Genomic DNA, 27197 nt, shown 5'->3' on the forward strand with positions numbered 1-27197 from the left:
TTCTTTTGAAACATAGAATAATGGTTACATTGCTGTATCTATAGATGATAAAATAGAAATGCCCAGAGGAATGGGGAGATGTGAAAGCTGAAGCCTATTGTAGTAAATGAAGATTGGGTAAAAAATTTTTAGAAACTCCCCAGACCTATAGCTTATTGCCTCCACATTGGCCCCCTATTACTTGTAATATAAGGAAAAATTGAAGTGCATCTTAGCAAAATACCTTTCATTGTCTTGTATGTTGAACCAGTTTTCTTGGCTTCACTAATTATTAAACAGTTTTATAAACAATCCAGAGGTCCATAGTTGTCTTCATGCATAAAAGCAGCTGCCTTAATGACCTAATTTCTCTTCACACTGGATCTTATGTGAACAGTATATACTTGTAACAATTTTCAATAGACCAGGTAAATATTTTCCTGTGGAAAAGCATCTTTAAGTTATGTAACTATTTCAGATGTGAAAAAAAATCATCTTCATATAATGCTTAACAAACTGACACAAGTGTAATTTGTCTTCAGTTAGGATCAGGCGATGCCTTCTTAAGCTCACTGAGATGCATTTTGGGCACCTGCTTACCCGTGAAAGTGTTTATGTTCCTAGCTGGGATTATCTTTGTTTGATTATTTTGAATGGCAATTTATATGAAACACCTCCATTGTTGCCTTTTCTTTATAAAGATCAGGTGTCACATAAACCGTTTGATCTTCATATCTACTTTAACCAAGGAATTAGTGAATTTTTTTTTCAATTTGCCGTCAATTCAGTAATGGTTTAAAGGAGCATTTGAACTAATTTGCTTTGGTAGTAATTGTGATCAATTTTTAATGCAGCCAAAATGAAGGATATTATAAATGGCTACCTGGTCTATTGTCAGGATTTCAATAGAGAACAAGAGATTTGAAACTTTTTTGTTTTGTTTTTGCTCTTTTTTAAAATTGTCAATACCAACTATAATGGCTATTCAGAATCATTGCAGTATTATCTGGCTTACTCAACAGGCTGGAATTTTTAGCATGTATGCTTGTGAAGAAGGCTTTGCCACTGGTGGACGAGATGGGTGTATTCGATTATGGGACACTGATTTCAAACCAATAACCAAAATTGATCTCAGGGAGACAGAACAAGGATATAAAGGTAATATGTGTATTAATACCCTTAACTTTAAGAGATAAGCACAATATGAAGTTCTGTATTTATATTGGTTTCTCTGTACCCCATCTTATTCCAGAAAGGACTTAAGGCAGTTTACATAAATAGAAAATCGAAAGTATTAAAAGTAAATGGATACCCGGTCTTCCTCATTTGCATGAAGGTATCTGCATGTATTAGTGATATTCCTGCTACAAAGATCAAGGAGATAATGGAAAACTACTGAGTGGTATCTTGGGAAATGGGACTTTGAGTTATAAAACTGAGAAATTCTGGATAAATTGGTGACCCCAAATGAGACTGCACCTAGCTTCCAAAAATAAGTAAATAATTTATGGGAAAAACAAGACCAAAAAATAGCTTTAAAGTAGTAGCCCATAGTAGTGGGATCAGAGTTGGGGACCTGGGTTCAAATCCAGATTTTACCTGTGATAGATTTGAGTCAACTTTTTTTTAAAACCTGTGGGCCTCAGTTTCCTCATCTATAAAATGGGAATGTCACTAGCAACAACCTCATAGAGTCGTATGAAGCTTAAATACACTTACACAGTGCTTAGAATAAGTCATGGTACAGTCAGCACTCAACAAATATTAGCTATTAGTACAGTATACTGAGTATGTGTAGTAGGGAATACAAGGAGTTTGTATACATCTTTTTAAATTTTCATGATAGGCTTATAATCTCATTTTTACAGATAAAGAATTTGGGCTTGAGAGAGTTTAAAGTGGGAATGTGAACAGAAAAGATAAGTCACAGGCAGTGTTAGTACACTAAGTAATGGAAGAGGCCCCAGATCTTGCTCATGGCTCCTGCAGCCAGCTCTGAGAGAGGGGTGCTCAGTACCATGAGTCATGCCATCCATAAGATGAAAATTTACTCATTGCTCAGGTGAAGGTGAATTTCTCTCACTGCTGAGATGGGAGAAAAATTACCTGAAAATCTTCCTAGAGAGGACTCTGACATGAGATCAAAAGTCCTCAAAATGCATGGAGAGAGCTATTACTCATCAGATTCTTTTTCTTGAAGCCCCTTGATGCAAGCTGATGGCCATGTAGCCACAGAGGTTCCTCCAAAGGCCAAATTGCCTGGTGGTGCTCAGAGCTCTGTGCTAGGCTGAGGTAGATTCCAGAAGACTGAGAGAAGAACACTACCTATTCTTTAGGCCATCCTCCTTAAATAATGTTGTTGTCAACCAAACCTTGCTTAAAAATTAAGCATTAGGGAAGTGAGCAGAATATCATACTTCCTACACATATCCAGAGTCCAGCTTCCTTAAATATCTATTAAATATGAAAAGTCAGCCAATCTGGAGATTGGATTGTTGTCTTCTTATGGAAGCTCAGAATCTTGGTTTGGATGCATTTCTGAACATCAGGCACACAGGTCAACATTCCAAGTTGTAAAATGTAGTGTCCACCTCAGTGATCAACAAGGAGACAGCCAAGGCTCTTAAGGTCTTTGCTACAGAGATGAACCAGTATAACTTTATCCAGAAAGATATTGCAAGCAGATAGAAGCAAGTAAGCATCCTGAAGAGCTAGGTAAAACAAGTTACTAAAGCAACCAAAAATGTTTGACCTTGAATCATGAAACTTCTTGCTGTATGTTTCAAGGTAAACTGAGAGCAAATCATATATTTTGGTAACAGATGAGATAACTTACTGGACGGGATTATTGGCCATAAACTGGCTGGATATTGGGCAGCATCAACCATCAGTGATGATTCCTTTTTGGCATCACTTTATCCAGCTCATCCAAAAACTGTATCACATAACTAGGGTATAGATTTAAGAGTGGGTATCAGAACAGAAACCATATTTACCCTGCTGTACTTTTCTATCTGATGGTGAGTCCCTAACTTTGGGCTCTCAAAGGAGAGTTCAGGAGCCAGTGCAGAATGAGCATCCAGGTAACCAGGGCTTTATATTGTTTACATGGCTAACTCCTGTCCCCCAGAGTCAGAGGAAGATGGTCAGGGACACCCTGCATTTTGTGTCAGTCTCAACAGACAACACACACATGCACGCACGCCCTTGCCAAGGTCAAAGCAGATACAGGTGGTGCATGGAATACAGGAAGCATGCCTGCACCTCCCAGATGCAGCCTGTAGTGCCTGGGCTTAGTTTATCAGGATGGAGATTGGCATGTACTTACAGATGGATGACCAGTGAGACAAGAGTCTCTATTTCTGTCGGAGTAATGGACTATGCTTTTTAAAGGATCTTGAAGACATTTCTGCAGTTTGAGCCCAAGGGAGCCTTGAAAATTTGTGCCATTCCTCAAATGGCAGCCATATTCTTCCCACCCTCTTGATTTTTACAATTACTGCTCACTACCGATATTCTTATTTTCTTAATATCTTACTTTGATTTTAGCTTGCTCTTTTTTTTTTTTTGCTTCTCACTATAAGCAATAATATCTGTGAAATCATGGCTTTAATACATCGTTTGTTTATATATATGTATTTTTACCCACTAAGGCACTAACTATTGAAATAAAAAAAATTGTCCGCGTAGTATCCTCCCCTCCACCCCCATCAGCGGTGCCCTTGCCTGTCACATTTTTGGCAACACAGTAACAGAAGTCCACTATGTACTAATAAACTTCCGAAGAAATGTTGATGTTTATTCTAGCTCTCACTGGGAAAACGGTAAATGTATAGCGTCAGAAGAATGAAAGCCTGGTTGAAGTGTTGGTAACAACCCCAAGTCCAGCTGAAGTTCCTCCAGTCTGTGTGGACAGGGCCAAGCAGGGGAAGCCTAGATGCGCTTGTGCCCTCTGCCCAGCCATAGTACATCCTCACCCTGAGGCAGGGAAGGAGGCTGTTGTGTCCAGAAGCACCTTTGCATAGCTCAGAACGGGGAGAGGTTCTCAGAGTAGCCCTGTCTGTGGTGGTCTCAGAGGCCGGCTGCCCAGGCCTCTGGTTTCCATGATGGTAGGAGAGGGGCCAGCATGAGGTAGGGACCCAGCACAAGGATAGGGGTCAAAATATGTAGGGTATGAGGAGAGGATTAAAAGTAATTGAAATGTAAACCATTTCTAATCCGGCTTCTTCACTAGCCAGTACCTTACCATTGGTCCTCTGAGCATTTGCTTAGAATGTGGGGAACAGCATGAAGGAACAGGAGTGGAAAGGAAAGGGTGTGGGGAAAGGATGAAACAGGAGGAAGAAGAGTGGACAGAGGACATTTGGGTGTACTTTGTCTCATCTCATCCCCCCCAAGAGAAGTCTTGGCTTTCCCCTCCACCTTCGGCCTCTTGGCCTCAAAAATAGAAACAAAATACACTTGAAAGGAGCAGATTCAAGCACAGCAATGTTAGAACATTTTTGCTGTTGATTTGGACGTGAATCGACCTGTACAGGTGGCTTTATACTTGTAAGAATTTCTTGATGTAAATGAGCCTCCTTCTGCATTTTCACTCTTTGTGTAACAATGACTCTTGAATTCGCTTCAGTGGAAATAGAGTGATTTCTCGTTTTACTCAAACAGCCAAACAGCTTTCTAAACAAATTTAGCAAGAGAATTAATCATGGCCATGTCCCAATTTCCATAAGTAGTACTGATATTCTGTGTTTCTTAAACATAAAAGTGAAAATTTAGAAATTGCTCTTCACTAGCATTTGGGCCATTTATAAAGCATGCATATTTAGTCTGCTGCCTGTGAGGACTGCTCTTGACACTCTTGTAGACTTCCAGAAAATCTACAAAATGGCCATTTCCAAGTTGTTTTGTGTAAACAGTCTTAAGATATACATGTATTTGCTATTAATTGCTAAACATCAAGAGAGATGAAACGGTGTTTACATTAAAATAAACACTAAGCTCAGGGAAAAAAAGCAGTTGATTATATAGAGAGACAGTATCAATCAGTTGTCTTCTTTTTAGTGTTGAGCTTGAGCTAATTTAGACCTTTGATTTCTAGTGAAAACAATGAACCCCACTATGGATTGAAGGTGAAGCAGCTTTGGAGGTGGGTCATGCTCACATCCTTAGGAAATGTGCAGAGCCAGAGCTGATGCTTGGGGCTTTCTGGCCCCTCCCCAAGTCTTAAACAAAATGGGCTTCATAAACCAGGAGGGGGCAGCCCCTGTGGCGCAGCAGCTTAGTGCCGCCTGCAGCCCAGGGCGTGATCCTGGAGACCTGGGATCGAGTCCCGCATCGGGCTCCCTGCATGCAGCCTGCTTCTCCCTCTGCCCGTGTCTGCCTCTCTCTCTCTCTCTCTCTCTCTCTCTCTCTCTCTGTCTCTCATGAATAAATAAAAATAAAATCTTAAAAAAATAAGCCAGGATCATTCCTCAATCAAAGAAATAGTAATACTTCATTTACACCAATGAATTTTACATTTTTGTGAGTGTCAATAGTTTTTTGCTGAGTGATGAATCTGCAAACAAATTTTTTGCAAACAGTACATGATAATATAAACCAACAACTTAATTTGTCCGGGATCTCTTATCTTCAGTTCTGAAAGACAAAACACTAGGAATTCCAAAAAAAATTTTTTGAGAACAATAAACTTTTTTTTTTATTGTGATAAACATTATAACCATTTTTAAAATTGTAATTCCATTATGGTTAACATACAGCATTACATTAGTTTCATGGGTACAATATAGTGATTCAACAATTCTATGCATTACTCAGTGCTTGTTGTAATAAGTGTACTCTTAATTTCCTTCACGTGTTTCACCCATCCCCCCCCACCTACCCTCTGGTAACCATCAGTTCTCTACAGTTTTTTTTTTTTTTTTTTAGTTCTCTACAGTTAAGTCTGGTTTGGGTTTATATTATTTTTTCTTTGTTTCTTAAATTCCACACGAGTGAAATCATACTGCATTTGTCTTTGACTTATTTCACTTAGCGTTTTACTCTCTAGCTCCATTCATGTTGTTGCAAATGGCAAGACTTCATTCTTTTTTATGGCTGAGTAATATTCTACATTATATACATACCACTTCTTCTTTATCCATTCATCTATCTTTGGACACTTGGGCTGCTTCCATAATTTAGCTATTGTAAATAATGCAACAAACACAGGGGTCCATATAGCTTTTTTTTTTTCATATATCTTTTTGAATTGGTGTTTTTGTTTTCTTTGTATAAATACCCAGTAGTGGAATTACTAGAGCATGTGGTAGTTGAATTTTTAATTTTTTGAGGAACCTCCATACTCTTTTCCACAGTGGCTGCCCCAGTTTGCATTCCCACTAACAGCACATGAAGTTTCCCTTTCTTCCACATTCTCCCCGACACTTGTTTTTTGTTTTTGTTTTAACCACTATGACAGATATGAGGTAATACCTCATTGTGGTTTTGATTTGTATTTCCCTGATGATGAGTGATTTTGAGCACCTTTTCATGTGCCTGTTGGCCATCTCTATGTCTTTAGAGAAATGTCTATTGATGTTTTCTGCACATTTTTAAAGTGGACTATTTGTTTATTTGGCGTTGAATTGTATACGTTTTTAAAATTTATTTTGATGGCTAACCCTTTATCAGATATGTCATTTGCAAATGTCTTCTCCCACCCAGGATTGTCTTTTAGTTTTGTTGTTTCCTTTGCTGTGCAGAAGCTTTTTATTTTGATGAAATCCCAATAGTTTTTGTTTTTGTTTCCTTTGCTTTAAAAGACATATCTAGAAAAATGTTGCTATGGCCAATGTCAGAAAAATACTGCCTGTGTTCTCTTCTAGGATTTTTAGCCTTTTAGATCTCACATTTAGGTCCTTAATCCATTTTGAGTTTATTTTTGTGTACAATGTAAGGAAGTGGTCCAGTTTCATTCTTTTGCATGTAGCTGTCCAGTTTTCCCAACAGCATTTATTGAAGAGAATCTTTCCCGTTGCATATTCTTGCCTCCATTGTCAAATAAATTGATCATATAATCATGGGTTTATTTCTGGGTTCTCTTCTCTCTTCTTTTTATCCATGTGTCTATTTTTGTGCCATTACTGTTACTGTTTTGATTACTACAGCTTTGTAGTGTATCTTGAAATCTAGGATTAGAATACCTATTTTGTTCTCTTTCAAGATTGCTTTGGCTGTTCAGGGTCTTTAGTGGTTCCATATAAATTTTAGTATTTTTGTCCTAGTTCTGTGAAACATGCTATTGGTATTTTTTATAGGGATTACATTAAATCTGCAGGCTGCTTTGGGTAGTGTGGACATTTTAACTATTCTTCTGATCAATGAGCGTGGAATATTTTTCCATTTGTTTGTATTATCTTTAATTTCTTTCTTGTTTCATAGTTTTCAAAGTACAGTTAATTCACCTCCTTGCTTAAGTGTATTCCTAGATATTTTTTTACTTTTAGTGCAATCGTAAATAGAATTGTTTTCTTAATTTCACTTTCTGCTGCTTCATTAATAGTGTACAGAAATGAAATGGGTTTCTGTATATTGATTTTGTACTTTGTAGCCTTACAGAATTCATTTATCAGCTTTAGTAGTCTTTCAGTGGAATTTTTAGGGTTTTTCTCTTTATAGTATGTCATCTGCAAATCGTGAAAGTTTTATTTCTTCCTTACCAATTTGGATGCCTTTTATTTCTTGTCTCGTTGTTGCTAGTGGTTCTGGTATTAAAATCATAGAATGATTTTTTTAAAAACTTGGTTGAATAGTTTGAGAAGAATAGGTCTTAATTCTTCTTTATATGTTTGGTAGAATTAGCATGTGAAGTCATCTGGTCCTGGACTTTCCTTTGATGGAAGTTTTTTGATTACTGATTCAATTTCCTTTCTGATAGTAGATCTGTCCAAATTTTCTATTTCTTTATGATTCAGTTTAGGGACGTTATATGTTTCTAGGAATTTGTCCATTTCTTCTAGGTTGTCCAATTTGTCTAATTATTTTGGCATGTAATTTATCATAATATTCTTCCAGGGTTTTTTTTTTTTTTATATTTCTGTGGTGTCATTTGTTATTTCACTTCCTTTTTTTTAAGATTTTAGTTATTTATTCATGAGAGACACACAGAGACAGGCAGAGACACAGGCAGAGGGAAAAGCAGACTCGCTGTGGGGAGCCTGATACAGGACTCAATCTCAGGACCCTGGGATCATGACCTGAGCCAAAGGCAGACCCTCAACCACTGAGCCACCCAGGTGCCCCTCTTCTTTCATTTCTGATTTTGAATCCTCTCTCTCTTTTTTTTTTTTTTGTGGTTGTGGTGGTGAGAGGCAGGAGGGAATACCTGATAAAAACTTTCAATTTTGTTGCTTTATTCAAGGAACCAGCTCCTAGTTTCACTGATTTGTTCTATTATTATTATTATTTAGTTTATTTCATTTATTTCTGCTTTAGTCTATATTATTCCTTCTATTGGTTTTAGGTTTTGTTTTTCTTTTTCTAGGTCCTTTAGATGTAAGATTAAGTTGTGTATTTGAGTTTTTTTTTCTTTTTGAGGTAGTTCTGTATTGCTATACACTTCCCTCTTAGAACAGCTTTTGCTGCATCCCAAAGGTTCTGGATCATTGTGTTTTCATTTTCATTTATCTCCATGTAAGTTTTGATTTCCCGTTGGTGTTTTGGTTGACCTGTTAATTGTTTAGTATCATGTTATTTAACCCCCATGTATTTATGTTCTTTCTAGATATTTTTCTTATGGTTGATTTCTTGTTTCATAGAGTTGTGGTCAGAAAAGATGCATGGTGTAATTTCAATCTTTCTGTGTTTGTTAAGACTTGTTTTGTGGACTAATGCGTGATCTATTCTAGAGAATGTTCCATGTGCATTTGAAAAGAATGTGTATTCTGCTGTCTTAGGATGGAATGTTCTGAGTATTATCTGTTAGATCCATCTGGTCCAATGTGTCTTTCAAAGCCACTGATTCCTTGTTGACTTTCTGTTTGATCTATCATTGATGTAAGTGGGACATTAAAGTCTGATACTGTTATTGTAAACTATTGATACTTCCTTGATGTTTATTATTAGCTATTTTATGTATTTAGGTGATGTCATGTTGGGTGCAGAAATATTTACAGTTGTTATGTCTTCTCATTGGATTGTTTCCTTAATGACTATCTAGTGTACTCCTTCTTCTCTTGTTACATACAGCCTTTGTTTTAAAGTCTATTTTGTCCAATATAAAATGTCACATGAACCATAATTTCTTCTTAATATTTATATATGCTATTTGCAGTTTTATAGTGTGTATGTATTGTTTGTATAACCAGAATAATAAGCTATTTTACTGAAAAAATTAGAAAGTAAAATCTTCAAAAATAATAGACATATTAGATATTAGCTTTTTGACATATTACTATATACTTAGCAGGATTTATTCTACATTCCTTAAAAAGGAGTGACATTCTTACCTCTATTTTCCTCTAGTTCCATTTATTTATTGATTTACTTATTTATTTTTTCTCTGGTTCTTTTTTTTTAATAAATTAATTTTTTATTGGTGTTCAATTTACCAACATACAGAATAACACCCAGTGCTCATCCCATCAAGTGCCCCCCTCAGTGCCTAAGCTTTGCTACCCTGGCTTTCTCTTCATTTCTATTTGCATGATAAATGGTTTTCCATCCCTTCAGTTTAGTCTGTATGTGTCTTTAGGCTTGGAACAAGTCTCTTACAGGTATAAAGAAGCGTCTTGCTTTTTTACCCATTCTGTCACCTTACGCCTTTTGATTTTAGTGTTTAGTTCATCTACATTCAAAGTAATTATTGATAAGTATGTAATTATTGCCATTTTGTTACTTGTTTTATGGTGGTTTTTGTAATTCTTCTCTGTTCCTTTTGCTCTCTTTTACAGTTCATTGGTTTTCTTTAATGATATACTTAGATTCCTTTCTCTTTATTTTTTGTATATCTATTACTGGTTTTGATTTGTGGTTACCATTAGGTTTTATATAAAATCTTATGCATAGAGCAGTCTATATTAAGTTGATGGTCACCTAAATTTAAACCCACTCTTTACTCCTCTTCTCTCCCCAAGTTTTAGGTGTATGGTTTCATATTTTACCTTTTTTAATTTTGTGAATCCATTGACTGATTTTTATAGATATAGTTATTATTTTGTGCTTTTTGTTTCCTATTTTTCTTACTCCTACTTATGGTCTTTCTTTTCCCTCAAAGAGTTCCCTTTAACTTTTCTTGTAGGTCTGGTTTAGTGGTCATGAATTTCTTTAAGTTTTATTTGTCTGGGAAACTATTTTTTTTTTAAAGATTTTATTTATTTGAGCAGCCTGGGTGGCCCAGTGGTTTGGTGCCACCTTCAGCCCAGGATGTAATCCTGAAGACCTGGGATCAAGTCCTGCATCCGGCTCCCTGCGTGGAGCCTGTTTCTTTCTCTGACTGTGTCTCTGCCTCTCTCTCTCTCTCTCTCTCTCTGTGTGTGTCTCTCGTGAATAAATAAATAATAAAATATTTTTTAAAAAAGATTTTATTTATTCATGAGAGACACATAGACAGAGGCAGAGACACAGGCAGAGGGAGAAGCAGATTCCTATAGGGAGCTTGTTGTGGGACTCGATCCTGGGACTCTGGGATCTCGACCTGAGCCAAAGGCAGGTGTCCAACCACTGAGCCACCCAGGCATCCTCTTTATCTTTCCTTCTATTCTAAAGAATAGTTTATTAGATAGAATATTCTTGGCTGTAGGTTTTTTTCCTTCAACACTTTGAATGTATCATGCCACTCTCTTCTGACATGCCACTCTCCTGACCTGCAAAGTTTCTGCTGAAAAATTAGTTTATAGTTTTATGAGGTTTCCCTTGTAGGTAACTGTTTTCTTTTCTCTTGCTGCTCTTTAAATTCCCCTTTTATCAGTACTTTTCACCACTCTAATTACTAGATGTCTTGGTGTGGACCTCCTTGAGTTGATTTTGGCCGGGGCTCTACATGCCTTTTGGATCTGGATTTCTGTTTCTTTCCTCAAATTTAGGACTTTTTCAGCTATTACTTCTTAAAATAAATTTTCTGCCCCCCCCCTTTTTTTTCTGCCCCCTTTTTGTCTCTCCTTTCCTTCTGGAATCTATATAATGTAAATGTTATTATTACACTTGATGGTGTCACTGAGTTCCCTAAGTCTATTTTCACTTTTTATTATTTTTTTTTCTCTCTCTCCGATTTAGCTTGATTGCTTTTCATTATTCGGTCTTCCAGGCCAGTGATCATTCTTCTGCTTCCTTCAGTCTACTGCTTATTCTATCTAGTGTATTTTTAATTTCAATTATTGAGTTCTTCATCTCTGATTGGTTCTTTTTTTTTTTTTTATCTCTTTAAGGGTCTCACTGAGGTACTCCATTCTTTTCTCAAGTCCAGTGAGTATCTGTGACATTTACTTTAAATTCTCTATCAGGCATATTACTTATCTCCATTTAATTTAACTCTTTTGCAGTGATTTTTTTCCCATTCTTTCATTTGGGACACATTCCTCCATCTTCTCATTTTGTCTAACTTTCTGTATCTGTTTCTCTGTGTTAGGAAAGTCAGCTATGTCTCCTGTTCTTGAACGTGGTGGCCTTATAAAAAAAAAAAGGTCCTATAATGCCCTATAGTGCAATGTCCCCTGTTCACCAGAACCTGGTGCTTCAAGGTTGTCTCCTATGTGTGTTGTATGTGTCCTACTGTTGTGGCTGAGCCACTTTTGCCTTTAGTCTAGTCCTCTGCAGTGAGTCTGCTTGCTTGTTGTAGACAGTGTTTGGTCCCTTGTATTGTCAGTGGGCCTTAGTCCAACTTGGGCTTGAGTTGAGTCAGAACAGGCATTTGCCAGAGATGCAGTAGCACTGAACTGCAGGAGAACATGAGAGTGGAATGCATATTGTTAGTAAGGTTTGCATAGGTCTGCTGTGGAAGGGACCTGGAGCTGGGGGCTATCTAGAAGGGGCATGTCCACAAGGGGACACAGAGGTGAGACATAGTATTAGCAAGTTAGGTAGGAGTGTTGGTGCTACTGTGCTGGTTCCTGCAGGTGTCTGTGTGTTTAATGTAGGGTGGGGGAGAGAAATGGTGCTTGCCAGCTCCTGTGTTCCTGGAGACGTCTCCCAATGACTCCTGCCCCTTCAGCATGCTTTGAGATTAGTAAACAAATTTACTTTTTGTATACTCTAGGCATTTTTCAAACTGCTTCCTTTATGCTGCATCTCCACAGAGCTGTTTGTTGTGCCCTGTAAGAGTGGGGACTTCATTTCCTTTCACTCTCCTGGCTCTTGCAGAGCTGAGCCTGCTGATTTTTAAAGTTCCAGGTTTTAGTCCTCACTGATTTTAAGAACTCACAAAATTCAGCCCCTCTGCTTTTCAAAGTCGAATGTTAAAGAGATTCATCTTCCCTGAGTGGGCTCCCTGGTGTGAGAGTCTGTTTTTCTCTTCTCTGTACCCTCAGCATCTCTCCCTCCCATGGAAAGTCCTGTGGGTCCATTTAACTCCCAACTGCTTCTCCACCCTTCCTCTCCTCTTCGATGTGGCCTCATCTATATTTAGCTGTAGAGAATTTGTTCTGCCAGTCTTTGGGTCCTGTTTCTGGGGCACTTAGACTTATGCGGGTATTATCTAGTTGTATCTGTAGGTCAAGGTGAGCTTAGGATCTTCCTACTCTTCCATCTTCCCTAGAAGTCCTCCATTTTAACTATTTCTAAGTGGGCATATCTGTGGCATCAGTTAAATCCATTCATATTGTACAATTATCAGGACCATCATCTCAAGAACATTTTTCATTTTCCCAAACTGAAACTTCATACCCATTACACAATAACTCTCCTTTCTACTCTTCTGGCCCCTGGAAGCCACCATTCTACTTGCTGTTTCTATGAATTTACCTATTTCAGTTACCTCATATAACTGAAGTCATACAAGATTTGCTCTTCTATGATTGGCTTATTTCTCTTGGCATGATGTCTTCAGGATTCATCCATGTCATAGTATATGCTAGAATTTCCTTCCTTTTTAAGGCTGAATAATATTCCATTGTATATGCCACATTTTATTTATCCACTCATCTGTGAGTTGCTTCCACCTTTTGGCTATTGTGAATAATGCTGCAGTGAACATGGCTGTACAAATATCTCTCTGAGACCCTGCATTCAATTCCTTTGAATATATATCTAGAAGTGGAATTATTGGATCATATGGTATTTCTATTTTTAATTTTCTTGAGAAACTGCCATACTGTTTTCCATAGCAGCTGCACTATTTTATATTCCTACCAGCATTGCACAGGGTTCCATTTTCTCCGCATCCTTGCCAAGTCTTTTTTTTTTAACAGCAGCTATTCTAATAGGTGTGAAGTGGTATGTTATGGTTTTGATTGGCATTTCCCTTAAGATTAGTGATACTGAGCATTTTTCATAAGCCTGTTGGTCATTTGTGTATCTTCTTTGGAGAGATTTCTATTCAAATTCTTTGCCTATTTTAAAATGAGGTTGTTTTTGGGGTGCCTGAGTGGCTCAGTCAGTTAAGCATCTGCCTTTGGTTCAGGTCATGATCCCAGGTCCCAGGTCATGGCTCAGATCATGATCGAGCCCTGCATTGCTTCTCCCTGTCTCTTTACTGCGCCCCCTATTTGTGCGCTCTCTCTCTCTCTCTGTCAGATCTTTAAAAAATAAAATCAGGTTATTTGGTTTTTTTGTTGCCACATCTTAAGAGTTCTTTATATATTCTGAATATTAACTCCTTATCATATTTGTGGTTTGCATACATTTTTTCCATTCCATAAGTTGCCTTTTTACTATGTTGATTTTCTTGTGATGCATAGAAGTTTTTAATTTTGATGCAGCCCAATTTATTTTTTTGTTACCTGTGCTTTTGGTATCATATCCAAAAGAATCATTACCAAAAATACTGTATTATGAAGTTTTCCCCTAAAGATTTTATAGCTTTAGCTTTTCTGTTTAGGTCTTTGATTCATTTTGAATTAATTTTTGTATATGGTATAGGGTAAGGGTCCAACTTAATTGGTTTTTTCCCCACAATATTTTTAATAACTTATTTGATGGTGAAACTTGACCTGAACTTACATGAGGCTGTTTATCTTCATGTGTGTGAATATTCTTACACATCACTGCAGAAGTATTTGATTTCAAGGTGCTGTTCCAGACCCCATCATATGTATTACATGAGTCCAAAATCCAAAATCTTCTACCACAGCGCAATTAACCCCAAGGAATTAGATCATATGGTATTTCTAAGGAATCTCAGAAATATGGGATGGTGGAACGCTCAACATATTTTTCAGTGAAAAATACTGGAATTTGCAAGCTGGTAGAGACATTGGATGTGAGCACACAGAACTCTCACCCTATGGATGAATATAATAAGGTCAGGTCATGGGCATCCAGCTAATTATAGGATTTGGGCTCTAATTTCTATCTTACTTCAAACTTCTTGCATTTGGAGTCAGATCATTTTTTTTAAAGGTTTTATTTATTTATTTGTGAGAGAGCAAGAGAGAAGCAGAGACACAGGCAGAGGGAGAAACAGGCTCCATGCAGGGAGCCTGATGTGGGACTCGATCCCAGGACTCCAGGAAGGCAGATGCTCAACCACTGAGCCACCCAGGGATCCTGGAGTCAGATCGTTTTGAATTTTTTTTTAATTTATTTATTTATGATAGTCACAGAGAGAGAGAGAGAGAGAGAGAGAGAGAGGGGTGCAGAGACACAGGCAGAGGGAGAAGCAGGCTCCATGCACCGGGAGCCCAATATGGGATTTGATCCCGGGTCTCCAGGATCACGCCCTGGGCCAAAGGCAGGCGCCAAACCACTGCGCCACCCAGGGATCCCTCAGATCGTTTTGAAAACAAATTTATGATCTGCATAAAATAATGAAGCTTAAATGACTTACATCAATAACAAGAAAGCCAAAAATAATTCTTACAGCAAGGCAACCAAAATGAATTACATCAATGGTAATAAATACTTGGAGTTACTGGTTGTAAGTGATTATGTCTAAAGGAACATAGTAATTATTCACATAGTATAAGCTGTACTCATTCAATAAACATTTATTAAGCTTCTCCTAAGTGTCAGATACATTCCTAGAAACTGGATAAGCTCTTCTAAAAAGCATGTTTCAGGCATTTTTTTAAAAAAAGATTTTATTTATTCATGAGACACACACACACACACACACACACACACAGAGGCAGAGACACCGGCAGAGGGAGAAGCAGGCTCCATACGGGGAACCTGACATGGGACTCGATCCTGTGTCTCTAGGATCCCACCCTGGGCTGAAGGTGGCGCTAAACTGCTGAGCCACTGGGGCTGCCCCATTTCAGGCATTTTAATGGAGTTTTTTTGTGTATTTACTTTAACTTCCAACACATACTTGTTGAATTGTGGCTCTAATGAACTTTCTAAACTCTGAATCCAGAGATATCTTGTATTATTAGGGCAGGCAGCATTAAGCAAGAGTAGGAGGCTAAACTCCCCAGGATAGGAGATGCCCCTTAGACTTTTCACCACTTCTGCTGCCCCATTGCTGGCCTGGGCCACTATCTCTCCCATAGATTTCTGTAGTTGCTCTATACCTCATGTCCCTACTTCAAACATTATCCTCAGACTAGCAGTTAGAGGGATTATTCACAATTTACGCAAGCCAAATCGCATTATTCTTTTCCTCAAAGGATCAAAGTCCTCAGGATGGTCTACCAATGTCTCCCTCCTCATGCCTTCCTCCTCCTCCTCCTCCTCCTCCTCCTCCTCCTCTGCCCTCCCATCTGCTCTGCTTACCACTGCTACCTGTGATCTCTGCGCTCCCGGGCTGCCCCCTCTCCTGTAACGCTCTGCCCAGCATCTGCATGACTACTGCCCTCTTCTTCAGGACTTTGCTCAGATGAACCTGTCCTGATGCCTCATGTAAAACTGAAGCCCACTCTGCCTCTTACTACCCCAGGCTTTCCCCTTCCCCTTTGCCAGATCTACTTCTCACCTTATAACAACCCACATGATCTGCTTTTTATTATGCTTATGGCTGTTGTCTGTTTCCACAAGAGCAGTGATCTCTTTGTTCACTGACGCCTCTCAAGGGCTTAAAACAGTGCCTGGCACCTGCAGGTGCCCTGGAAACAGCTGCTACTGCTGAAGGAATGAAGAGTGCATGAAGAGGAATGTGAGTGACTGGGGCGCAGAGCCTTGGGGAGGAGCACAAGTGACAAGGACACAGGACACACAGCTTGGTTTCTTTCTTCGTGTCATCCTGGGTGTTCAACTAAATGATAGGAGGTCAGAGAAAGGTTTAGGGAGGTACTTATGGCTGTCACTTCGGATAAGTCACCCTGTTCTGGAGCAGGGGGCAAGATTGAAGGTGAGAATCCAGGTTGTTCTTCCCCACTGTTTATTCTTCTTAATGCTACTGTTTTTCTGCCTCAGACAACATGGAGGATCATGGAGTTGAGTTCTCAATCATGGGTTATTTTGTCCACTAGAGGACAATTGGCATTGTTTGGAGATGTTTTTGATTGTCCCAGCTGTGGAGTGTGACTGGCATATCTGACTAGATCCCAGGGACACTACTGAACATCTTAGAGTGACATTTGCTATATGATCAGTGCACAAGAAAGAATTATCCAGCACTCAGTGTTAACAGTGTTGTGGCTGAGCAAACTTGGTGTAGAATATTCAAGAGACTAACTCTCAAATCTCAGAACACCTTGCTTTGCTTCTTTTGTTTACAATAGAAGCAAAGCAAGCACCTCCTATTGTTCTCCTGGTTCTCTGGGTGGCTTCCTTCCTTTCCTCTGTCCCCTCTCTCTCTGTCTGCCCACCATTGTCCTTGGGACCATGGCATCTCCTTCACTGTTCTGCTGAGAACATGGAGGTGCTGCAGGGGACCTAGCATGAGCAGGAGGTGGGGATGGTAAAATAGGCTGCCAAGAGATGTGTGTGGCATTGTTCATTCAGACTCGGGGTGGAATGTGGTGTCAGACAAGCAGAAGCTGACTGTCTGGTTCATTCTAATTCCCCTCTAAACACTCTTTCTGAGCATATCTTACATAAAAACTAGCTTGGGTGTTTCTTTGCTGGGTGAGATTGGTCATGTGTTTCTATTTTCTGAGGACCTGTTAAGCTGTGTAGATGCTTTAGGTTTCCTATGGCCACAGGATTTGGGATCTTGCGGAAAGAATTTTGAAGTAGCCAGGGATGGTGAAGAGTAACTTTCATTATGAATGCTGTTGGAATTCTCAGGCAGAGAGCCCATGTAGGCACCAGCAGCAGGCTGTGGGCTTTTCGTGCTACAGGCAGCCTGCTGACTAATTTAGGGCTAGCCCCTGTTTGGCCTGTGATGAGGCCCAGTGGCTCATGTCGCAGCTCCCAGTGCCCACTCTGTGGAGATCTTTGTGCTAAGTGCTCTGCATGCAGGGTCCCATTTAATCCTTAAACCCGAAGTCCCCAGGCATAGCAGCTCCCAGGGTATGAGAGCTGTGTGATCACAGGTGACCTGTGCTCACGAATCCCTGAAGAGACTCCCTCCCTCTTGTTTCCTTCAAGTTTCCAAACTCCACCTTCAGTGTTACCCTGAGGACACGAGAACTGCTGTGAGGGCCAGAAGTCCCTGGCCTGCTCTAGTCAACCTCCATGACCTAAGTCACCCCCTCCAGAGGGGAGTCAAGAAGCCTCAGAGGGCCCTGCTGTCATTTCCACATCCTCTCCCTATACTCATCTTCCCTCTGTGTGAACTCGCTTTTGTGAGTGCTTTTTTATTATCTTTTATCTCTTTACTGAGGGTTCTCCTTAGTACTGCATCTTTAATGAGGTTGGGTTTATAGGAAAAAGCCATCACCATATCTTGTTTAATTTTTGGTATTGGTCCTGGGAGCATATCCACAGAGGAGAGCATTGCCTTTGTGGGGAACAGTGTTTGCTCCAGACTTGAACTGAATCCTCATTTTTGTTCTTTGTCGCTTGCCCATTATAGGACTTGGGGCAATTACTGTACACAGTCAATGTTGTCATTTCCTCATTTGTTCGATATTTCCTGTCCCCATTTAGGGCCTGGTGCTGTCCGTGGGGCCTCCTTCCAAGCCATTGTGAGCATTCCTAGAGTGTATGTAAAGTTCTGGGCCGACGGCTGGGTAATGTCGATGATGATCATTCCTGCCCATTTCCACAGCTAGCTTGTGTGACTTGGATTTGACTTCTCAGTATAGCACTGCCTTTTTTGCTTTCTGCTCATCAACTTGGGATCTCTAATCTGCTAGGGCAGAATTTTCCTCCCTATGGCTAAAGAATCAGCTAGTGGTATAGCCTGGAAATCGGAATTTTCAACAATGTGACGAGGTCTCGAAAGACATGTTAGCTTGGGAACAGCTTGGTGGTGGTTCTCAACACGTGGACAGCACAGACGGTCTTCCTTTCTCGGGCCAAATAATTGGAGGGAAAGACCATTTTATTCCCCATATAGTTTGTCCTGTCTTTGTGGGTTGGACCATAACTTTTCCTTCTAAGAGTCGGTGGTGCTAGCACATCAAAATAACAAACAACAACACTTAAGTTGTAACACATGGAAGCAACTAAGAAACTCCGGGGAAGGTGCATGCTGTAACTTCTTCATAGCTCCTGGTGTTAACTCTGCCTGGAGCTGGAATCTGCATATACAACAGGGTGCTTTACACTGAGACTAATAAAAACTTGGTGGTTAAGATAATAACAACTCAGGGCACCTGGTGGATCAATTGGTTAAACACCTGCCTTTGTTCAGGTCATAATCCCAGGGTCGTAGGATCGAGCCCTGTGTCAGGCTCCCTGCTCGGCAGAGAACCTGCTTCTTTTTCTCCCTCTGCCATTCCCCCCTTGCTTGTGTTCTCTGGTGTGCGCATGCGCCCACTCACTCTGTCTCTCTGTCAAATCCTAAAAAAAAAAAAAAAAGATAATAACAACTCATATTTGTTAATTTCCTAAGTGCCAGACCCTGGGTCACGTGTAAATATATGATTATATTGATTCTTCATAACAGTGCTGTAAAGTATGAGTGCCAATATTCTCTCCACTTTACAGACAGGGAAACTAAAGATTTGAAAGCCTGAACACTTGCCATGTCACAGCTGGGAGGGGCTAGGGATGGCATAGAAGACCAGCCTAGGTACTTAACCGTTCAGTGAACTGATGGAAAAATAAGCAATGTCCTTTAGGTCTGTGTTGATGTTCGTGATACTCATGGACTAGATCTACCCATGCCCTGGTTTCAGGACATTTGCCAAAAGGATTGGGAAAATGCTGTTTACTACTCTCTGGTCTGAATATAAAACCCTGCAAAGGGCTGGTGAGATTTTGGTCTTTGCCTCAGAGGACTTTTTAAGTGGGTGGTTGCTCTTTACTGCCATCTGCTGGCTGTCTTGACCAAGCACAGGCCCCAGCGCCACATTTCCCCTAGAGCAGTGTCAGGGAAGGCCAGCTCACCAAGTCCGCAAAATACCTTCAGCTCCTACTGTCAAAAGTCTCCGAAACATGCACTTATCCAGAAGAAAAGAGCACTTCTGTGGTTTTAAATAATTGGAATTATTTTTTTTTCCTGGCGCTGTCTTTATCATTGGTGAATTTCTAACCATGTTCCAAATAATCCCTTCTGTTTTTTTTGGATTCCCATAGCAGAAGGCAAAAGAGCAAAGACACCTTCTTAATTTCCTGCTGCAGTGGCCACCTTGGCCAGTCGGGCTAGGAAACCACGATTACATTGCTGTTCGCTGCATTTGTGTCAGAGAAGTTAAAACCAAGCCTCAACAGATAGAAGGACGGTGGTGTGAGGACACTGTTGGGGATCTGCCGCTCTCCAGGGTCTCTCCAGGACGTACCCAGGAGAGACTCTGCCGTTCTCTCGCCAGTCTTGCATGCAGAACAGCAGCTAGGTTTAGAAATGATGAAAACAAGATGTTATTAGGAAACTGGAATACAGTTACCCACTGCGTTGTTCTCAGGACGTGATTCCTGTTTTCAACGGTTATCTTGGAAGTCAGAGTGGCCCTATCCATCCTTTTAGGTAGACTCCTGGGGTTAAAAAATACTGTGACTCCTCATGTGACAAAATACAATTCATCTGTTGGAAGAAGGGAGTATTTGTGGAGAGCCTGAGTTGGTCCCTGAGCGGAAACTGTTCACATCTCATCAAGTTTATGTTGTAAACAATGAAAATGTAACAACTCCTTCCCTCCTTCTTTCTCCTCCCCCCCTCCGCCCATCTTTAGCCAGAAAGAATCCGTATCAGTTTTACTCAACTGCCCTTGCCCTCTATAAAGCCTCTCCATATGGTGGCTAGTTTGGTGGCAACCTGCTATGACACACACACGGCAAGGTACTGAGGGAACCAGGGGTGGGGTCCTCAAACTCGGCCTCCTGGTCTCTTGTTTTCTGGCCCTCTCCTTGCCAAACCCCTGAGGCCCCACGGAGGGACGCAAGAACTCTGGACACAGTCGGAAAGCACAGTGGGTGCCGTGTAACTTGACTGGCTCATCAGTTTTCACTGAGTTGGAGAGTTTTTCTTTGTTCCTAACCCTCTTTTAAAAAGACAAAGCAAACATTTTTTAAATGTTAACATTTGGCGATTCCAGGTGGCAGATTATTTGTAACAATATTCTCGTACCTTTCTGTATTTGTTCCCCAAAATAAGTGGGTAAAAAACAGTTGGGGTAGTGGGGAGAAAAAAAAATGTATGCTGGACCAAATACAATGTCGGATCTTTGGTAGAAATTTCAGTTTTCAAGCCATTTAGCCTCACGGAGCAGGATATGCTGTCGGAGGCCATGGGGAAGAACAGGCGTGCTCATGCTATACGGCAGCCGTAGGGGCCAGGCCTGCTGGGAAAGGGTCAGTCAGTCTTGAAGACAGTCAGTGGAATTATGGAGGGACTGTGGTTTGAATATTTAGAAAGAGTTAAACTGTATAACACATTGCTGAGATCTGGGTGTACTATCTGTATGTGTATATCATGTTTATTGAGATACAATTACCTATTCGTTTCCTGTGTACGTGATGATTCCGTATCTGTATATGTAGCAAATGATCACAATACATAGGTACTTTTTTTTTCTTTTAATGAGGACTTTTAAGATCTACTCTCTCAGCAACCTAAAAATCTACACTACAGTATTATAAACCTATCATTTTCATGTTGTTCATTACATTCCCAGGACTGACTTACCTTACAACTCTGTGTTTGTGTCCTTTGACCACCTTCCCCCCTTTCACCTACCTTCCGCCCCTCTACCTGGGCAACCACCAATCTGTTCCTTGTATCAGTGAATTCAGGGGCTTTTGTTTACTAGTTTGCTTTTTAGATTCCACATATAAGTGAATTGGAATAGTATTTGTATTTCTATATCTGACTTACCTGGCTTAGCATAATGCCCTCAAGGTCTACCCATGTTGTCCCAAATGGCAGGATTTCCATTTTTATGGCTGGAAAATATTCCATTGTGTGTATATCACATTTTCTTTATGCATTCATCCATCGATAAACAAGTAGCACGAACCTAGAATCAGCCTATTATAAATAATGCTGCAGTGAACTTGGGGTTTCATTTTCCTTTTGAATTAGTGTTTTTGTTTCCTTTGGGTAAACATCTATGTCGAATTGCTTGATCATATGTTAGTTGTATTTTTAGTTTTTGAGAAACCTGTTGCTTACCATAGTGACTGAACCCATTTACATTCCCACTGGCAGTGTACAAGTGTTCCCTTTTCTGCATGTCCTCCCCAATGCATGTTCTTTCTTGTCTTTTTTTTTTTTAAGATATTATTTATTCATGAGAGACAGGCAGAGACATAGGCAGAGGGGTAGATGTACCCTGCGGGGAGCCGGGTGTGGGACTCGATCTCGGGACCCTGGGATCATGCCCTGAGCTGAAGGCAGATATTCAACCAGTGAGCCACCCAGATGTCCCCTTTCTTGTCATTTTTAATGATAGCCACTGCGTGGTGATGCCTCATTGTGGTTATGATTTATGTTTCCCTGGTGATTAAGGATGTTGAGCACCTTTTCATGTACCTGTTGGCTATCTGTATGTCTTCTTTGGAGAAATGTCTACTCAGATTCTCTGCCCATTTTTAAATTGGAGTCTTTTTTTTTTTTTTTTTTGCCCCAGCTGTATGAGTTATTAGTATATTTTGCATATTAATCCTTTTTTAAAAAGATTTTATTTATTTATTCATGGGAGACACAGAGAGAGGGAGAGAGAGAAGCAGGCTCCATGCAGGGAGCCTGATGTGGGGATTCCGGGTCTCCAGGATCATGCCCTGGGCCAAAGGCAGGTGCTAAACCACCGAGCCACCCAGGGATTCCCACATATTAATCTTTAATCAGATACGTGATTGACAATATATTCCTCCATTCAGTAGGTTACGTTTTTTTCATTATGCTTTTACTTTCCTTTGCTGTGCAGAAGCTTTTTAGTTTGATATACTCCCACTTGTGTAGTTTTGCTTTTGTTGCCTTTACTTTTGGTGTAGGAGCCAAAAAAAAATCATTGCCTGGAATGACTTCAGAGAGTTTATGGTCTATGTTTCTTGTAGGAGTTTTATGGTTTCAGCTTTTATGTTCCTAAATCCATTTCAGGTTAACTCTTGTGTATGATGTGAGATAGTGGTCCAGTTCCATGTGGCCATCCAGTCTTCCCAACACCTGCTATTGAAAAGACTGTCCCTTTCCTGCTGTGTATTCTTGACTCCTTTGTCATAAATTAATTGATCATATATGAATGGATTTATTTATGGAATCTCTGTTCTGTTCCATGGATCTTTGTGTCTCTTCTTATGCCAATACCATACTGTTTGGATTACTATGGGTTTGTAATAGCGTTCAAACTCAGGAAGCATGTTGCCTCCAGTTTTGTTCTTAAGATTGTTTTGGCTACTCAGGGTCTCTTGTAGTTCCATACAACAAATTTTAGGATTGTTTATTGCACAAAAAAATGCCACTAGAATTTTGATAAGGATTGCATCAAAACTGTAGGTTGCTTTGTGTAGTATGGCCATCCTACATAGTTTAACAATCTTCCTCCAGTTCATGTGAACAGAGTATTTTTCCATGGTTTTGTGTCATCTTTGGCTTTTTTCATCAATGTCTTATTTTCAGTCTACAGGTCTTTCTTGTTTAAATTTATTCCTACTTTTTTTTTTTTTTTGAGGCAATTGTCGATGGGTTTCTTTTCTTAATTTCTCTTGCATCTGATAGTTCATTTTTAGCATGTACAAATGCAGCAGATTTTGGGGTGTTGATTTTGTATCCTGCAACTTCACTGAATTTATGACTAGTTCTAAGTCTTTTTGTGCTCTTTAGGGTTTTCTATATATCAAATGTTATCTGCAAATAGCAACCGTTTTACTTCTTCCTTTCCAATTTGGATGTCTTTTTTTTTCTTGCCAGTTGCTCTGGGTAAGACTTCTAAATACTACAAATAAAAGTGAATAGAAAGTGAGAAGAGTGAGCATCCTTGTATTGTTCCTCATCTTAGAAAAAAGATTTCAGCTTTTCACCATTGAGTATAATGTTATCTGTAGACTTCTCATGTGTGGCCTTTGTTATATTGAGGTACATTCCCTCCATACATGCTTTATTGAATTTTTATCACGAATGAATATTGAGTTTTGTTAGATGCTTTTTCTGTATATTGAGATGATCATATGACTTATATCCTTTATTTTGTTAATGAGGTGTATCATATTGACTCATTTGCAGATGCTGTACCATCCCTCCATCTGTGGAATAAATCCTTCTTGATCATGATATATGAACCTTTTTAATGTATTGTTGAATCTGGTTTGCTAATATTTTTTTGAGGATTTTTGTATATATATTTATCAGGGAAACTGGGCTATAATTTTCTTACGGTGTCTTTGTCTGGTTTTGGTATCAGGGTTGTCTTGGCCTCATAAAATCAGTTTGGAAGGGTTTCCTTCTCATTTTTTGGAAGTACCTTAGAAGGATTAATATTCATTTTTTTTTAAATGTGTCATAGAATTCACCAGTGAGGCCATCTGATACTGGACTTTTCTCTGTTGGGAGGTTTTTGATTACTGATTCAATATCCTTATTTGTTACTGGTCTGTTCATATTTTCTACTTAATTTAGATTGGATGTTTTTAGGAATTTTTCCATTTCTTCTCGGTTGTCCAGTTTGTATGCATATATCCCTTCATAGAGGTCTCTTAAGGATCCTTTGTATTTCTGTGATATCAGTTGTAATGCCTCCTATTTCTTTTTTTTTTTTAAGATTTTATTTATTCATGAGAAACACAGAGAGAGAGGCACAGACATAGGCAGAGGGAGAAGCAGGCTCCATGCAGGGAGCCTGAGGTGGGACTTGACCCCAGGGCCTCCAGGATCACTCCCTGTGCTGAAGGTGGCGCTAATCCGCTGAGCCACCCCTGCTGCCCCTTCCCTCTTTCATTTCTCATTTTTTCTGGGTCCTCTCTTTTTTCTTGGTAAGTCTAGCTTAAGGTTTGTCTTTTACTTATCTGTTAAAAAACAAAACAAAACCCAGCTCTTAGTTCCACTGATATTTTCTATTATTTTTTTAGTCTCTTACCTCATTTATTTCTGCTCTGATCTTTTACTTCTTTCTCCTAACTTTGAGCTTCATTTGTTCTTCTTTTCTAGTTCCTTGAGCTATAGATTTAGGTTGTTAACTTAATAATCTTTCTTGTTATTTAATGTAGGCTTTTATTGCTGTGAACTTCCCTCTTGGAACTGCCCTTGCTGCCTCTCCTAGGTTTTGGCATGTTGGATTTCTATTTCTATATGTTTTTCTCATTTGATTTCTTTATGACCCATTGGTTGTTCACTAACATGTTTAATCTTCACACATATGTGAATTTTCCAGTTTTGTTCTTGTCATTGATTTCTAGTTTCAAACCACTGTGGTCAGAAAAGATGCCTGATAGGATTCCAATCTTCTTAAATTTATTAAAACTTGTTTTGTGGCCTAACATATGATCTGTCCATGTGCACTTGAGAAGAATGTGTACTATGCGGCTTTTGGATGGGATGTCCTTTAAATGTCTTTTAAGTCCATCTGGTCTAATGTGTCATTTAAGGTCAATGTTTCCTTATTGATTTAATGTCTGGATGATCTATCCACTGATGAAAGTAGGGTATTAAAGTCTGCTACTATATTGTATTGCTATTCATTTCTCCCTTTAGGTCTGTCAGTATTTGCTTTATATATTTGGATTCTCCTATGATATGTCTATAAGCATTTACAAATATATTCTTTTGTTGGATTGATGCCTTTATTGTTATATAATGACCTTCTTTGCCTCTTACTACAGTCTGTCTTCACACCTATTTTGTATAGGTATCCCAGATTTCTTTTGGTTTTTGTTTGCATGGAATACCTTTTTCTGTTCCTTTACTTTTAGTCTTTGTGTGTCCTTAGATCTGAAGTGAATCTGTTGTAGGCAACACATAGATAAGTCTTACTTATTTTTTTTTCAATCTATCAGCCACCCTATATCTTTGGATTGGAGAATTTATCCATTTACATTTAAAGTAATTACTCACAGGTATTACTTCCTGTTTGTTTGTCAGTTGTTTCCTGGCTATTTTGTAATTCCTTCATTCTTCTCATGCTCTCTTCCTTTGTGATTTGATGATTTTCTGCAGTGTAGTGGTATGCTTAGATTCCTTTATCCACTATAGTTTTGCTTTGTGGTTACCATGAGGCTTTCCTAAAACAACTTATAACGGTCTATTTTAAGTTGATGATAGTTTCAGTTTGGATACATTCTAAAGTTCTGCATTTTTATTCCTCCCTCCCGTGCTTTTTTTTTTTTAATTTTTAAAATTTATTTACTCAGACACAGAGACATAGACCATGGGTGAAGCATGCTCCCCACAGGGAATCCAATGCAGGCCTCAATTCCCAAACCCAGGATCACGCCCTGAGTCAAAGGCAGATGCTCAACCACTGAGCTACCCAGGCATCCCCCATGGTTTGCTTTTGATGTCCCAACTTACATCTTTTTCTTTTGTCCATTAACAACTCATTATAGTTGTTTTTACTTTTTTCTTTTAACTTTCATCTTTTATATGTAATTAACCCACCACCTGTGCAACATTAAATTATTCTGAATTTTACTCTATATCTACCTTTACTAGTGAGATTTATAATTTCATATGTTTTCCTATTATTGACTGGTGCCTTTTTATCTCAAAGAAGTCCCCAGAACGTTTCTTGTCAGGCTTTTCTAATGGAGATGAAGACTTTTAGCTTTTGATTGTCTGGAAAAGTCTCTCTCCTTCAATTCTGAAGGATGACTTTGTCAGGTAAAGTATTTTTAGTTGTCAATTCTTTTCTTTTTATATATATATATATTAAAAGATAGTTTATTTTACCTGATATGAAACATTTCTAACATATTAAAAGAATGATCATATAACAAGGATCCAGATTCCCTCTACCCAGCTTTGGCAAATCTTATCATTTTTACCTTATTTGTTCTAAATCTTTTTAAAAACTATAATGAAACATAGACATAGTAGAAGTCTATATCTCTGTCTCTCTCATTTAATCTTTTCTCCCTTCTTCTAGAAGTTTACACCATCTTGTATTTGACATCTATTCCATCCATGCATTTCTTTTATTGTTTACTTTTACTACAGATATAAGCATGCATAAACAATAGACAGTACTCTGGGATGTTTTAGATTTCTTCTTCTTCCTCTTCTTCTCCTCCTCCTCCTCTCCCTCCTTCCCCACTCCCCCCTTCTTTCTTCTTTCTTCTTCGCAGTTTTTTTTTTTCAGCAAGTATATTGTGCCACTTTCTCTGGCCTGCAAAGTTTCTGCTAAAAAATCAGCTTATAGTCTTAATGGGACTTCTCTTGTACAAAACACATTGTTTTTCTCTTGCTACTTTTAAGATTCTCTCCTTATCTTTAACTTTGGACACCTTAATTATAATGTGTCTTGGTTTTCTTTGGGTTGTCTTATGTGGAGCTCTCTGTTTCTTTGATCTGGAATGTATGTTTCCATCCCTATGTTAGGGAAATTTTCAGTCATTATTTCTGCAAATGAGTTTCCTGCCCCATTGTCTCTCTCTTCTCCTTCTGGGACCCTTATAATGCCAATATTAGTCTACTTGGTGTTGTTTCATAAATTCCTAAAGCTGTC

General features: G+C 39.1%; 1 protein-coding gene across 1 annotated transcript in view; it reads left to right on the forward strand.

The window, feature by feature from the left end:
* Positions 1–27197, forward strand: part of EML6 (EMAP like 6) — a 265284-nt gene that overhangs the window by 120287 nt on the left and 117800 nt on the right. Inside the window, exon 6 of the mRNA XM_055328998.1 lies at positions 1002–1137. Coding sequence (XP_055184973.1) covers positions 1002–1137 — 136 coding nt within the window. The remainder of the gene's footprint in view (positions 1–1001; positions 1138–27197) is intronic.

Source organism: Nyctereutes procyonoides, unplaced genomic scaffold (genome assembly GCF_905146905.1).
Source record: "Nyctereutes procyonoides isolate TBG_1078 unplaced genomic scaffold, NYPRO_anot_genome, whole genome shotgun sequence".
Classification (NCBI taxonomy): domain Eukaryota; kingdom Metazoa; phylum Chordata; class Mammalia; order Carnivora; family Canidae; genus Nyctereutes; species Nyctereutes procyonoides.